The sequence below is a fragment of the Acinonyx jubatus genome, chromosome B4 (assembly GCF_027475565.1).
Source record: "Acinonyx jubatus isolate Ajub_Pintada_27869175 chromosome B4, VMU_Ajub_asm_v1.0, whole genome shotgun sequence".
NCBI lineage: Eukaryota > Metazoa > Chordata > Mammalia > Carnivora > Felidae > Acinonyx > Acinonyx jubatus.
Window position 1 is genome coordinate 42,188,814 of NC_069387.1, and position 15,409 is coordinate 42,204,222.

The following is a 15,409-nucleotide window of genomic DNA, read 5'->3' on the forward strand; positions in this document are numbered from 1 at the left end:
ATGGAAGTGACCAGAGACGAAAACTAGAGCATCAGGAACCTGAAATGGGGGCAAGGGTGAAAAACAACAAAAAGGAGGTGAATGAAATTCTGCCAGGGGGCAAGGGTACACGGGGAAAGAACAGGACCAAAACAACATCCTGAAACTGACCTGGGACTGTCCTTAGGGGGAAGTTGTGGAGGAAAGAAAGAATGGGAAGCAAGTTAGAAATGTTGGTGGCACCTGGGTGGCTCAGTCATCCCCCTTGGGAAAAGGGAAAAGTCAGATGGCGTCTGACATCGGCTCAGGTGGTGATCTCGAGGTTCGTGGGTTTGAGCCCTGCATCGGACTCTGCGCTGACAGCTCAGAGCCCGGAGCCTGCTTCAGATGCTGTGTCTCCCTCTCTCTGCCCCCCCCACCCCCACCCTGTTCACACTCTGTCTCTGTCTCTCAAAAATAAACATTACAGAAAAAAGAAGTGTTGGTTTATATGTCAAGAGTGGAAAAAAAAAAAAGGTCAATCACATAAGAACAATGAGAAATGGAAAACACTGGCACATGATCAAGCAAAAGAGAAGGGAGTGAAGCATGAAGCTTTACCTAGCAAGACTGTTGGTAGGTAAAGATTGTCACGCGGAGCAGGAAAGAAAAGGAACTTTCTGGTGAATTGAGTTTTCTGGAGGAGGGTAAATTGGAGTGTTGAGAGAACCAATGGCAAAATTGTAGGCAGGGTGCAATAGGGAATAGTGGAGAGCGATACTGGCACTCCCTTTTCCCAAGGGGGATGAAAATCAGTTGGGGTCTTTCTAAACATAGAAGAGAAAAAGAAACGGATCAGAGACCGCTCTTTTCTGAGGAGGAAATTAGAAACATTTATTTTAGAGTGTTTAATTTGCAATATACACAATCCTGGGATTGAGGTGCTCCGTTGGAGGGTCACGTTCGTGGAGAGATTCTTAAACGATTCTTGGAAACTCTGCCTGTGAGTTTTCTCTACAGTGGTTTCAATATGCATTCGACATGTCTGTCTATATATGAGCAAATTTACTTTTAGAGGCTGTGGAGGAGAGATTACATGCTTTGGTCTTTTCCTAGCATTTCTCTTCAGTCAGCTGAGCAAATCCCATTAGGCTCAATTTTTCTCAACCTCCAGAGTTTGATCCTCATTTACAGTTTTCTTACAATATGAAAAGGATTCAACACTACCAAGTGGAATTCTGTGGTGTATAACTTGCCTCAAATTCCTTTATTTCCTACTTGAATTTCATTGGCCTTTCTGGAAAGTTGCTAAGTTCTTCAGGTAGAAGGAGCTACAATCTGTAATTGGTCACTTACAATGGGATTTTTTTCTATTACGTTGTGGACTGCTTCCTAATATAGGATATCTCTCCCCTCATAAAGCAGACATGGTGGTTGTGAATCAGATTGCATCTAGGCTTCCAGAAATATGAGTAATGCATTTAAATCTTAAATCACAGAATTAAAAAACCTTAGAACTCACATAAACTTAACCTTGTCGTGGTAAAGATGGGGACTTTTACCAGGGCCTACTGTGGCAGCATGTCTTAAGAATGTAGGTTGTCTGAATATTATTTCTTTTATTCTTTCTTATAAGCCACTAGGTAAACTTTGTCTGCCCATTAAAGATGAGGTCTGAATATCCTTCTTAAGGCCCCAATCAGGCTATTCCAGAATCCATTTGCACAATAATCTCTACAGATTTCGTTTAGTAATGGGGTGAAAGGAGTAGCCAAGGAAATTCACACCAACATTAAGTTGTCTAATTAATTTGGGAAGGTGGGCTAACCCCTACCCCACACGACCATAAATGAGTAAGTAAATAGGACTTTTTAGCCCTACTTGCCTGTTTGGGACAACCGCGTGAAAAACTGAATAGGGAACCATGAGTCCAAGTTCCATACTTGGCCTACTTCTCTTTAGCCTCAGCCTTAGCAGATCTCATCTTGGGTCTTTAGATATTGCTGGTAGGATTGTCTAACTCTTGGCCTCAAAAATCTCTGGGACTACGCACATTACCATGACTCTTCCGGAAGACCCGCCAGGCAAATCCAGCAAAATAGTTAGCATAAGAGTAAAGAGGAACTTGTAAATGGGGAGTTCATCTAGGACATGCTTGAAAATCAAAGAAATGAAGTCCTGTGGCCAAACTAGTGACAGCTTCTTCCACCCTAAGATCTATTTCAGACAGATTCAAATTGTAAATATTAACCTCACGTTTATTTTCCTTTGAAACCGTATGTAGACTGTTTGTACATAAGCCACTTGGTTATCATTGATCTACTAGGTCTATGGTAGTGAGAAGCGGCAAAACCATGCTATAATATAGACTTTGTTACCGGTCTGGGTAATAAATCAGGGAGTGGGGGGTCAAAGCTAGACACTACAAAGGGATTGGTTTAAGAACTACTAATGTCTATGGGTTAGCTGACAATGGTTGCTCATGTTAGACCATTCTTTTCCTCCCACCCACATGTTCTTCCTTCCTCTTCCTTGATCATCACAGACCAGTGGGTCTCTGCACGTTCACATTTTCACAGGGAGGAAGTCGGAAGTAGTTGGAGCGGCGGAGTCGCCTTGGGGGTAAACCAGCCATCTGACGGCAAAGTTCATCTAGAAGAGAAGCAGAGAATAATGCCTAAAGGGCTGGCATTTTGGGAGAAAGAGAAGACCCAGGGCTTCTGAGTGGCTCAGTTGGTTGGGTGTCCGACCCTCGATTTCAGCTCAGGCCGTGATCTCACGGTTCATGAGTTCGAGCCCTGCCTTGCCCTCTGCGCTCACAGCCCGGAGCCTACTAGGGATTCTCTCTCTCTCTCTCTCTCTGCCCCTTCCCTATACATTCTCTCTCTCTTTCTCTCTAAGTAAATAAACTTTTGAAAAAAGAGAGAAAGAGAAGACCGCAGTGTGCTGTCGTGAAAGGTTGAAGAGAAACAGATCCGGATTAGAACCCCCGATCTGCAGCTCACTGGTTATTTATTGCTTACTAGAAAGTTACTTAACTTTTCTGAACCTCACTATCCCTTGCAGTAAAAGAAGCATGAAATAGCTGCCTCAACAGTGTAGTTGTATTAAAACAAAATAATGTATGCTAAGTACCTAGCACAGGTGGCTGGCCGGTGAATTTTAGGCTGCTCTACACGCCTAGCTCCCGATTCTTCTAATCATGGGCTTATTAAATAGCAAAAAAGTGACATTCAATTATTCACTATCTATCTAAGTGTTTACTGTGTGCAAATGGCTAACTTTAGTAAGTCCCCTGAGACACTTGAAAGTGCCTAAGTCCCAAATACTCATCCTCAGTCTCAAGGTGCTTCCCTTGCAGGTGGCTTGCACAAGGCCAATGGGGGCAAATAACAAGTTTCCTTCTGCGAAGTTAACTACAGCTCTTACTCAGCAGCTCCGTGCAAGACGGGCTGTTGAGTCAGAAGGGGCTGTGTCTGTGGTGCCTTCACCAACCACACTTATCGTTTGGGGCCGGCCAGTGAGAAGGTGAGAGGTATCTCTGTTCCCACAATGCACGGTGTATAAACCACACACGTTGGACTCTTTTAATTGTTTTTATCAGGTTTTTCTACCTTCCTCTACCCCTGAATTTTTGCATTAAGTAATGTAAGTAGTTCCTGGAATTGATAAACTGTTTCAAATGTAGCCAGCTTCTAAATGTCCTGTTTTGTATTTACTGATAGGCCCTGTCCAAACATCAATTGTCTCCAAATAGTGGAGTTTTGTTTTTTTTTTTTTTCCTTTAGAGAGGTTTTTTTTTTTTTTCATTTGTGAACATGGCTGCCGGTAGTAGAGTCTATTATTTGTGATGGCTGACTTGGCCTTTTTTTTTTTTTAAGTTTTTATTTATTGATTTTTAGTCATCTCTACACCCAACGTGGGGCTTGAATTCCCAGACTGAGTCAGCCAGGTGCCCCTGATTCGGCCTTTTCACCTAGAACTCCAGTGAATGATCTCCAAAACAGTTCCAGCTTCAGAAAGCTCTCTCTATGGGAGAGGTTGGGAGTTACAATCTTGCTGAAAAGAGATCCAAGATATTTTCCTTAGGGTTATCTTTATATACGAAGCACACTGCTTTACCTTGATTGCTTATCTAGCACAACTTGGGGCAGGCACTGATGGAAGTTCAGGGGGTGACCTAAAGCCCTCCTCCGAAGCCAGACCTTGGATCCATCAGGATCACGTCTCTGTTTACCTCTCTCATCATTGCCCCTCCCCACTAAAAAACCAGATATCATCTTACCTTTCATTACTTCATGTTCTTTACAGACAAGACGAGAGCAGATCTCATTGTTGATGATGTACATACGTCGTAAACTGCCAGAGTCCCAGTAACATGGTTAAGGAAAGAGATAGCAAAAACCATCGGGAGGGAGAACTCTAGTCTGTATATAGGCCAGGGGTGCCTCGTCAGCTCCTGTACTCCCCACTCTCCCCTGTCTGTTTTCCTCCTCTCTCGATTTCTTTCCTTAAGTATTTTGGGCTGATTTTTCCCTCCCAGAGGAGGGAAGGGGACGGAATGGTATTAATTGCTCTTAGTGCCACTTTGCACATTCCTCCTGGAGTCAAGCCTAATACTGCTCTTCACTATTTCTGACATTGAGAGCTGGATCCTTTGCTTCAGCCTTTTTCTATGGGGTCATAGATTCACTGTACCAGTATTTCTCTCATGACTGTCCTTTCTCCAGCCCTCACTTCCCTTGCCTTCTAACATCTAGTCTTAATAGTCAGTCTGTTTTCCGCATAACCCAAGTCCGACTCCAGGTTCTATCTGGCACCGCCCTAAGAGGGTCATGTTCAAAATTTCTCTGCCACTAAAGACTGAAGTTCCACAGTGGGTGCTCATTGCATAGTTACTGACATGAAACCACTACCAGGGAAGGCGATTTCTGCACATCCTGGGATCCCTTACCTAGTGAAACATAACTGGTGAATGCATTGCTTGACTGGCCGATGCACCGAGTAGAGTCTCGTGCAAGCAAATTTTTCATCCCGGCAATCTGAAGAAGTCCAATACAGAAAAACAGGGAGAGGCATGAACAAAGGATTAAAGACATGGAGGAAGGTACAGAGAGCGGCGGGGGGGGGGGGGGGGGATACAAAGTAGTCTCTACACAGGATCATTGTAATGTGGGGAATGCCCTTCCTGTTCAACAAAGCAGAACAGTAGGAAACTGGCTGAAATAAAATTTAGGTGCTTTCCTACCTGGACCCAGAAGTAGCTAAAATAATCTCTGAGAGTTCTTCTAGGAAAGTCTTTCTAGGGTTATCCAGGCGGCAGTGTGAAATACCAAACTGAAATGAAATGCTGCTGACTCCATTCTCGAGAATAAGAACTCTTAGGTGGGTCACAGTTTCTGTTGCAGTAGTTTTCAGTCCTAGCTGCCCATCAGAATCATCAATACATTACAGAAAGCAACTTTGCCCATGACACCTACAGTCCTCTTGTCCTTGCAGTCAGTTCCCCACACACTAACTACCACAGAAAGTCCAAAGGTAGCTCAGGAAGAGGACTGCTTTGGGATCATCCAACAGTGGTCCCATCTTTTCTTCATGACCTCGAGGACAGGAGCTCATAAAGGAGAGCAGGAATGAAGGGCATTAAAAATACTCTTTGAGAAAGAATGGAAAGCAAACTAGAAGGTACATCAAGTACCCACCAAAGAACAAGGAGATAAGGAATCCCCAAGAAGAAAGCTGAAGAGAAAGACATGCAAAAGGCAATCATACCTGCTGTGGTATTTTTATCATTGGCCGGAGCTGGAAGGCAGAAATTTCATTCAGTTATCATGAGTTCTAGAACTTACTACCTCTGTAACCTAGAATATCCTTTTCCCTTTGTAACCTTGGGGCCTCACTTGGGGCCCATATGGGGCACCCATTAATAAAAAAGTGAGGCACCCATGTTGCCTCACTTGGGGCCCATATGGGGCACCCATGAATAAAAAATGGGTTGATAATGCTTTTAGCAACTTCTAAAAGAAAGCCCATAATGGACTGCTTTGATCCACAAAACTGAACAGATATAGAAGTTAGGATGGGAAATCTGATCTTGCCTCTGTCCTCTCTCTTCTAGAATCGAAAAATTGATGGCATTTTGAGTAGCTTTGTGTTGTTGCTGAGAAGCAAATTTAGTATGGACAAAAGCCATATGCCCAGAAGAGCTGCATCCTAGAGCGAAGGAGAGAAGAGATTGTTATCCTGTAGAAGCTCTTGCTCATCAAGGAAAATTTCTTCTCTGTAAATCAGATACATCGTCATGGGTTCTTAGATGAAAGTGTTATTCAGCAAAGAATAGCAAAAGTCACAGCCATAGCCAAACCTAACCTAGGGTCAAGTTAAACACGGGCTTAACTTGTAGAATGAATAATAAGTCAAGGAGGGAATCGTCTTGAAGGAATTCACTAACCATAGGAGTGATGTGTACAAATGCCATTGGAAGAGTTGTTTATAGTCAGGATACTATAGGAATATGCTGGGTGGTCTTATCTACCCCCTAGTTGCAATTGCGGGCTTCTCGGCTGAGAATTCTCCAGCTTCTGCTTCTAGCCCAGATCTCTTCTAAGCTCCAGACCTGTAAATCCATCTGCCACCTTAGGGAAGAGTTTGTGGGTATTTCAAAGATCCCCCAAATCCAGTATATCTTAAACTGTCTTATCTTTGAACCAATTCAAATTGTTCTTCAGCGAATGGTACCACCAGCTACCCAACAGAAAACTGGACATCATCTCCACAGTCCCCTCTCACTTACAGTTCACACTTAATTCTCACTACCTCTTCCTCAGTTCAGGCGATCATCTTTTTACTGGGACTATTGCCATAGCATCTTGACTGGGTTTCTAATTCATAAATCTGATCAGAACCTTCCCTTGTATAAATGATTCTCTGATTGGTTTTTATTTCTATCCTAAGCCTTTGCGTATACTGTTTTCTTTACCCCAAGGCTCTTCTCCCTATTTACTTGATTCACTTCTACTTGTCTTTCAAGAACCAACTTAGTCATTGTGCCCTCCATGGAAGCCTTTCCTAACCGGGGGGACTCTTTTGTCGCATCTTGCATAGCTTCTTTTGCTTATCCTGATTATGGCATTTTGTGAAACCGAATGAAGTTAAAGTTAGCCATTTGTTGGGGCGCCTGGGTGGCTCAGTTGGTTAAGTGGCCAACTTCGGCTCAGGTCATGATCTCGTGGCCGGTGAGTTCGAGCCCCACGTCGGGCTCTGTGCTGACCGCTCAGAGCCTGGAGCCTGTTTCCGATTCTGTGTCTCCCTCTCTCTCTGGCCCTCCCCCGTTCATGCTCTGTCTCTGTCTCAAAAATAAATAAATGTTAAAAAAAAGAAAAAAAAAGCCATTTGTTTATCTTGTGTATTAGACAAAAAATATCTCGTAGGAGGATATCAGTGTCGTTCACCTGTGTGTTCCCGGTTTATATTCCTATAAACCTAGTAGCAGGTTCTCAGTAACCCTTTCTTTAAGGTAATCTAGTTTCTGTCTCCTTTTCTTACATCCTACCACTTATTCCTTGTAGATTTTTGCCCTGATTATTCAAAAAGCTCAGTTTCTCCAATGTGCCAAGCCTTATTTTGCGTTCACATCTTTGTGCATACTGTCCCTTCTTTGACTGCCTGGCTGGCTCCAATTCTTTCAAGAATCAATTCAGCCATTACTTCTAGAAAGTTTCCTTTTATCTTCCCAAGCAGTGAGTTGTGTATATATTTATCTTGCCTTCACCCATCCAGTCCTGGAAACTTTGAGGGGAATATGGCACTTCGGTGTTTCGTACGTCAGACGCCTAGGACAGTCCCTCCCTGGACCTACTAGGGGATCAAAAATATCACTAATTCAAACTGAACTGTTGGAAGAATTTTCACAAGCTGTAGTGGTAGCTATTTAGGAACCTTAACCAGCTGTACCGCCTTCCGTAATGGGCTCTGGGGAAAGCCCAGAAAGGCCCCAGTGGCCCTGGGATCCCAGATCTGAACTCACCCAGGTCATCTGTGGAAGGCTCGATATCGGCCAGAACTGAAAAGGCACAAAACAGCAGGTGTGAGGAGGGCTTTGAATTGGCAAGGGGGAAGTCAGAGTGGAAAAATGGACGTTATCACGGCAAAGTCAAGGCTACGGCTGGGTTTGTGTATTCTATCCAAGGGAATAGAGTTAACTGAAGTAATGGGGAATATTTTTTTGGAGAGTATGTGCCCTACTGGCAGTATCCTTTATTGCACGTGCCTTATGTTAGCTATTAATCCACTTTGTTTCATCTTTTTCAGAAAACGAGTGGGACTCTTTCCTTTTATCCCACTTGTCACTGAACAAAACACCCACAATCCCTCTATCCCTTTCTCAGGGATAAAAATACAGGATTAATTCAAACGCTGGAATAAATGTTGTGAACATTAACAAGAATCATGCCATTTTAAAAGATCTGTAGTACAACTCACCTGTTTCATCTGTAGAGGGCTCATTCACCAGGTCTGCAAACATATAACACAAAGAATAAAAAATGCAGGAAGCAAAAGTGGCAAAGAGGGAAGGGGAAGGAGGGTATAGGGACGATCTTAAAGGAGGCAAGAAAAATCGCAGTGAAAGAGTGTGACCTCTTGGGCCAAGGTGAGGGACTCTCAGAGAAGGAAATGGGAGAGAAAAGATCGGACAGGTTCACAGCATCAGTGGTAGGCCTCTAGCCCCAGTGTGAAAGCACAGAAATAAAAAGGGTAGCTTACTAGGATCTTCTGTGAATGCTTCTGGAGTCACTGGAGTCACATCATCTGAGAAAAAAAAAAAAAATCAGAAAACATTTTTTTGCAATTTATTTATTTTGAGAGAGATAGAGACAGACTGAGAGCACGAGCGGGGTAGGGACAGAGAGGGAGAGAGAATCCCAAGCAAGATCTGTGCTGCCAGGGCAGAGCCCGAGGGAGGGCTCGAACTCACGATCTGCCGGATTATGGCCCGAGCCGAAATCAAGAGTTGGATGCTTGATTGACCAAGCCATCAGGGTGCCCCCCCAGAAAATATTTTTTGGGCGCTCTCCGTCCCCCTCCCCTTCTTGCACTCCCAGGAAGTGAAACTGTCCAGCACGGCTGCCCACACGTAGCGGGTATCCCACAGTTGATTTTCTTTGTTTGCTTCCCAAACCAAGTCCTTTCCCTGCAACCCAAACAAATGTCACGCTTTGCCACTTCCCTGAATATACCCACACAGTCCTAGCCTAGAATATCCTTTTCCCTTTGTGTGCCTTCCCCTCTGTGCCCGTCAGACAATCCTCCACTGGCACCCCCTTCCTTCATGATACGTGGGTTAAGCATAGGAAGAGAAGAATCACATCATTTCGTTGTCCTACCGGATAATAAGCATACTGCTAGCTTGGGTTTCCTATGCGCCAAGCACCATTGAAATCTGTTTTTACAGATGATAAAATCGAGCGCCAGACAAAAAATTTACCCAAGGTCCTACAGCTTATTATAAGTACCATGGATTGATGGCCTCTTGGCGATGCTTTCTTTAAATGAAAATTGTCTTTACCAAAGACATTGAGTATGATAATTATAATTTTGACATAATTGGCTATCCGTTTGCTGAAACGCTTACATATAAGCGTGTTCCCAAAGGGTGATGTGGCTGATTTTCTGATGCTCAGTGAGAAGTGAGGTGAAGGGGGGGGAGGGGAAATGCCAATGATAGTAGAGAATGACCTTGCAGTTGAACATTGAAAGGTAAAGGCAGGAGGAGACATAATAAGCGGTCCCAGCCTTAAGGTGGAATCTATTAGGATAAACAAGCAAACTGTATCAAAACTACAAATAACAGCACTATCCAAAACCAGGTGTCTCTCTCTGCTTTAAAACACAGGGGCACCTGGCTGGCTCAGTCGGTTAAGTGTCAGATTCTGGATTTCAGCTCAGGTCATGGTCTCCTGGCTCGTGAGATGGATCCCCATACCTGGCTCTGTGTTAACGGAGCATGGAGATTGCTACTTGGGATTCTCTCTCTCCCTCGCTCTCTCTGTACCTCCCCTACTCGCATTTTCTCTCTCTCTCTCAAAATAAACAAACTTAAACAATATTTAGATGTCAACACAGCTTTGTTACTTTGCTTTTTCTTTTTTAAATGTTTACTTAGTTTGAAAGGAAGGGTGTGTGAGCAGAGGAGGGGCAGAGAGAGGGGGAGAAAGATAATCCCACGCAGGCTCTGCGCTGCCGAGCACAGAGCTCAAAAGGGGGCTCGAACTCACGAAACGTGAGATGTAGACCTGAGATGAAATCAAGAGTCAGATGCTTAATTGATGGAGCCACTCAGGCACCCCAGCATCTAAACATTCAGTAAGTATCCCATCTAGAAGTATCCTTCCTTGTAGATGGCTTGTCATCACAATCCATTTTGCCCACCAGGGGTCACCAAATTCACATAGTTTCCTTTGACTTTTTTTCCTTAACCGTCAGTGTCTAAATGGCAGGTTAAATCTGGAAAGAATAGCATTTTCATAAAGCGTGCCAGAGCGATTGATCATTGTGGTAGAGGGCAAAGAAAAATAAAACATTTTGAAGCAATTTATTTTGACAGAGAGAGCCCTAGTAGGGGGTGGGGGCGGGAGGGGAGCAAGAGGTGAGAGAGAAAGAAAGACAATCTCAAGCAGGTTCCAAGCTCAACTCAGCACAGAGCCAGATGGAAACTCAATTCTATGAACCGTGAGATCATGACCTGAGCCAAAATCAAGAGTCCGACGCTCAACCGACTGAGCCACCCAGAACCCCACATCATCCTCTTAAAAAAATAAAAATAAAGTCATTAGGTCCTACAGAAGGGGCTTTTTATCTCTAACACTGAACATTAGCTTTTCTTACTTCAGGACAAATTTTGGTAAAAGAAATCCAAGGCTGGGACGCGTGCGTGGCTCAGTCGGTTAAGCGTCCCGACTTCCGCTCGGGTCATGATCTCACGGTTTGTGAGTTGGAGCCCCGGGTCAGTCTCTGTGCCGACGGCTCAGGGCCTGGAGCCTGCTTCAGATTCTGTGTCTCCCTCTTTCTCTGCCCCTCCCCTGCTCACGCTCTGTCTCTCTCCGTCTCTCAAAAATAAATAAATGTGAAAAAAAAAAAAAATCCAAGGCTGTTGCAATCCTCCAGGACATTTGAGAAACCGCTAACCGGAGTCATTCCAAAAACCGTGAGGGACGTGGAGCCTCTCCAGGACACGGTGCCATCCCACCAGTTCCCTTCCTGTCCTACATTCCAGTCCAGCCACTCACAGAGATGGAAGCAAACCAGTGGGAGAGCGGAGCGGTTGGAAGTGTTTCCTTGCTGTCGCCTCCGAATTTCTGGATAGAGTACTGTTTGCCCGTGTATTCCTCAGATCACCCACCTTATCCGTGAGCAGCCAGTGTATAAATGTTTCTTTAGGGTTCATGCATGTTCTCTGAAAAGAAATCTTAAGCAGGCATTTTTAGCACATCTTCTATTTCTGTTAAGGAAGCATCACAAACATCTGGAAAAGGACTGGACCGTAACGGGCCCAGAAAAATGAATTCAGAACTCTGATGTGGGTTCAGAAACTGAGGAATTCAGACCTCTTTACCCACAGCAGTGAAAAAAAAAATGCCATGTTTCCACATTTTTATCTACTGTACCAGGATGCCCAGGAAGAAATTGTATTGTGCCCCAGTGTATGCATAGAAAATTGAAACCAGATGTATAGGATGCCGCTTTACTCTTGCAATGTACTTGCAAAGTACTCCTTTTTTGTTTTAGTTTATGCTAATTTATCAAAAAAAAAAAGGCCAGTTGTGATCTGCTAATTTGATTTTATGATCCATTAATGGGCTCTCAAGGGTCGGGGAAAGTAAGAGATAAATTGTAGTTATGTTTGTCTGGAGGCAGAGTGGAGATGTTCATTGGGGTTTCCTTCGTCAAGCTGAAGGAAGTGGCCCTTTGGAAGCCAAGACTTGGGTTCTGTCCCTTAGTGCCAGAATTTCACTGTCGTACTGAGATGGCTTCTTATCCTGTCTGTCAGTTAGCTTCTCTGTTGTTACGTGGTTGGGAAAATGCTTTCTTTTGTTAGTGGTATTTTCTGAGGAAGCTAAGAGATATATATATAGGAGAGTAAAAATGAGGGATGGTCATGGAGGAGGTTTTGGGAAAGGTATTTCAGTTGACAAACAAAAGTTTTTTGAGAGGATATTAGGATTTTGGAAACGGGTGAATTAGACCCTATTTCCTATAAATTGGCAATATGTCTCTCTCTTATATTACAGATTCTTTAACTGGGACCATTAATCCGTATTATACCGATAAGAACCCCAGCAGATGGGGCAGGCACCTGGCTGGTTCAGTCAGAAGAGCATGTGACTCTTGATCTCGGGGTCATGAGTTCGAGCCCCACATTGGGGGTCAGGATTACTTAAATAAATACTAAAAAAAAAAACAACAAAACAATAACCAAAACACAAAAAATACACACAGAGCCCGGATCCATGGGTTTACATACCTCCTCGTTGACCATTGGCTCCTAGTGGTGTCCAGTCTGTGGCAAAGGAAAGAGAAAAGGGATAAATGACTCTAGCTCTACACCCCATAAAGCTTTTATAAGATGAACCAGAAAATGACGGGAAAATCGTTTACTTGATTTTTCTGCATTGGATTTCTGTATAGTGCCATACAAAATCAAGGGTGCCGGGCCGGCTCAGTCAGTAGAGCATGCGACCCTTGATCTCAAGGTCGTGAGTTTAAGCCCCACGTTAGGCGTGGAGCCTATTTAACACAAAAATGAAAAGTTTCAAAATTACTCAGACCGTTAGTGCTGGCAGGGAAACACTCAGAGAAAAACAAGTTCCTGGGAACAAAGCCCTGCTTTGCCAAGCCCTGGCTTGGGGGTGCCTTCTTGCCCTCAATCCCCCGGCAGGAGTGGGGTCCTATTGGGCAGACGGGGCCAGCAGCCTTTCTAATGTGCCCTGTTCTATCACAACCTCCATTGTACGAGCTACATTACTGAACAACCTCAAAAGTGATTTTCTCACAGTCTGTATCTGGCAGAATGAGAAAATAAAATAGAGTAGGATTTCATCAACGTCCGAGGGTTCGCTTTCCATGCCCCTCTTCTAGCTCAGTGACTTTACTTGAGTGTGTGGTTAGGCACGTGTTTCTTTGTGTGCGTGTGGATATGTTTGTGTGTTGCAGGAGCCAGTGTTGGTTAAGTGGGAGTGTATATATTCCCACGGGAATTCCCAGTTCCCTTTATGAATTGAATTTGGTCCAGTTTCTTACTAGCTGTCTCTGTATGTTTGTGCACTCAATTGTGTGCCCATTTCTTTTTTCTTTGGTGTTTGTTTGCTTGTACGTTTATGTGTGCGACCCTCTTATGGTTAGTATGGGTCCGAGGTCATCTCTGATCTCCTCCTAGCCCTTTCTTCTCAGACATAAATCTGTTCCTCTCTTTCTTTTTAAAATTTTTTAAGCTTATTTTTTTATTTTTTTGAGAGAGAGAGAGAGAGAGAGAAAGCATGAGTGGGGGAGAGGCAGAGAGACAGGGAGAGAGAGAGAATCCCAAGCAGGTCCCACACTGTCAGCGCAGATCCCGACATGGAGCCCGAACCCACGAACCACAAGATCATGACCCCGAGCCAAAGTCAGACGCTCAACCGACTGAGCCACTCGGGCACCCCTGTTCATTTCTCTAATGGCTATTCTAGAACTCAGTAGCCGGCGCTCCTGCTGTGGTTCCTCTTCAACTTCCCCTCCATCCTGCCCTCCAGCCTACACCTCCACACTCACATATAGCTGAGGAGCTGGCATTGTAGGGAGGAAAGAACAAAGGTAGGGACTCACCAGAGGGGATGATGAACGCAGTGAGACACAGAAGCACCTTGGGTCCCAAGAGCAGCATATCTGACGGGGGTGTTGGGAGAGTAGAGGTTGTAATGCTCAGGGACACAACAGCATTTTGACTTCAGGCAGGGGTACCTGCAGGGCCCCTCTCCTTGTCTTCCCAGGGTTTTTCCTGGTCCCCCATGTGACTCAAGCCCTTTCTCTCTTTTCGTTCACCCAGCATTCTTTTCCCAATTCTATTCTGTGATCACTTACCATTATTCTAACTCGCATTACTTTTTTCTGCCCAGTCAGAGGAAACTTTGTGTTCTAAATGGTCTGTGCTTGCCCCTACTCTTGGCCTCCTTCATCCCCCAGTGTCTAATTTTCCCTTTTGATATCTGTGGCTATTTTAATATCATCTGCTTAACTTGGTGTCTCCTGTTGAATTCCACGGATAATTGGGATATCCGCTCAATTCTAAGGCAGTGGCGTTTCCCATTGCCCCCCCTCCGGCCTTTCAATTTCAACTTCACCCACACACAAACACACGCGCGCGTACACTCCCTCTGTCTGTTTAGGGTTATATACAATCAAACAACTCACTGTGTACTTTTTCTCTGCTCTTTCCACCGAGTCCTTTGGCTGCTGAACGTGTCTCTCCTTCTCTCGCTGTTTCTACTTTGGCTGGAGAATAAGATGAACAGGGCCACTCCCTGGGAAGGACTTCAAATTTGGCCTACTCTGAAACAATGAGATGAGGGAAAGTGAGGGAGAGAGAGACACACACAGAGAGGGAGAAAGCCAGGCTAGAGGAGTGTGATGGGGCTGGACTGAGAAGGGGCTGGGATTCGCAGTCACTCACACCCTCATTCCAAATGTTATGACCACACCAGTGAGTGATATGCCGTTCCCTAGGAGGCCTGGCTCCCGCTCATGTGCCTTTCTTCCATGAGTTTCTTTTCCCTCTTGTAACCTGGCCCCAGGCCCCAGCCTCCACCCACCTCCTTTTCCTTGGGCTCCTTACCTAAGTAGCTCCGTCTCATCGTTGCACAGTCTGCCCCTTCTCTGGCCATCTTCTATGGTTGAATCATTCTGCCATCCTCCCCTCTCACTTTCTTTATTGACATTTACCTCTTCAACGCCACCAAATTCCTTTATATCCCTGTGTTTCTCTTTTTTCTTTGCCTCTTTCTTGACACATGCATTCCAGAATGTGGTTCTGCCCCTCCCTTCCCATCCTATTTATTCCATTTTCAAACAAACACAGACACTACATAAGCTTTGCCCAGGAGGAGGGTTGGCTGCTTTAGGCTTAGGAAAAGTTGAAAAATACACTACTCTCTGAATCCTTTTGAAATGTAAGGGAGTTCTGTGAGAGGACACGCCAACCTTCTTCTGTCTTTTGTCTTTGTTTAAGCTTATGCTAAGCATCTTGGTTTCTGGAATCTTAAGGACAACATGCTATCCGAAGCCCAAAGGAAATTGGGAGCCAATTTCATTCTGCTGGCCTTATTCTCCAACCATACTTTCCCCCACATCGTGTAACATATAGATAACTTTCTCAGATCCAGGAGCTTTTAAGACTTTGTATTTGCTCTTATTCATAGAAACT

At 44.4% G+C, this 15,409-nt stretch overlaps 1 protein-coding gene across 5 annotated transcripts; it reads right to left on the bottom strand.

Annotated features, from left to right (window-relative positions):
- Positions 1 to 2,195: 2,195 nt before the first annotated feature.
- MFAP5 (microfibril associated protein 5) lies at positions 2,196 to 14,961 on the bottom strand. 5 transcript variants are annotated; one of them, XM_015061333.3, is made up of 11 exons: positions 14,822 to 14,961; positions 14,401 to 14,538; positions 13,816 to 13,875; positions 12,479 to 12,514; positions 8,722 to 8,766; positions 8,440 to 8,472; positions 7,985 to 8,020; positions 5,731 to 5,760; positions 4,913 to 5,000; positions 4,244 to 4,317; positions 2,196 to 2,610 (listed from the first exon to the last, which is right to left on the bottom strand). In XM_015061333.3, exons 3-11 carry the CDS (start codon positions 13,871 to 13,873, stop codon positions 2,498 to 2,500), a joined length of 513 nt encoding a protein of 170 aa, XP_014916819.1. In that variant the 5' UTR covers positions 13,874 to 13,875; positions 14,401 to 14,538; positions 14,822 to 14,961; the 3' UTR covers positions 2,196 to 2,497. The 5 variants fall into 5 exon arrangements, with proteins under 5 accessions (XP_014916819.1, XP_053081768.1, XP_014916820.1 ...); XM_053225793.1 differs by lacking the exon at positions 14,822 to 14,961 and having other exon boundaries at positions 14,401 to 14,630; XM_015061334.3 differs by lacking the exons at positions 8,440 to 8,472; positions 14,822 to 14,961 and having other exon boundaries at positions 14,401 to 14,632.
- Between the last annotated feature and the right edge of the window lie 448 nt (positions 14,962 to 15,409).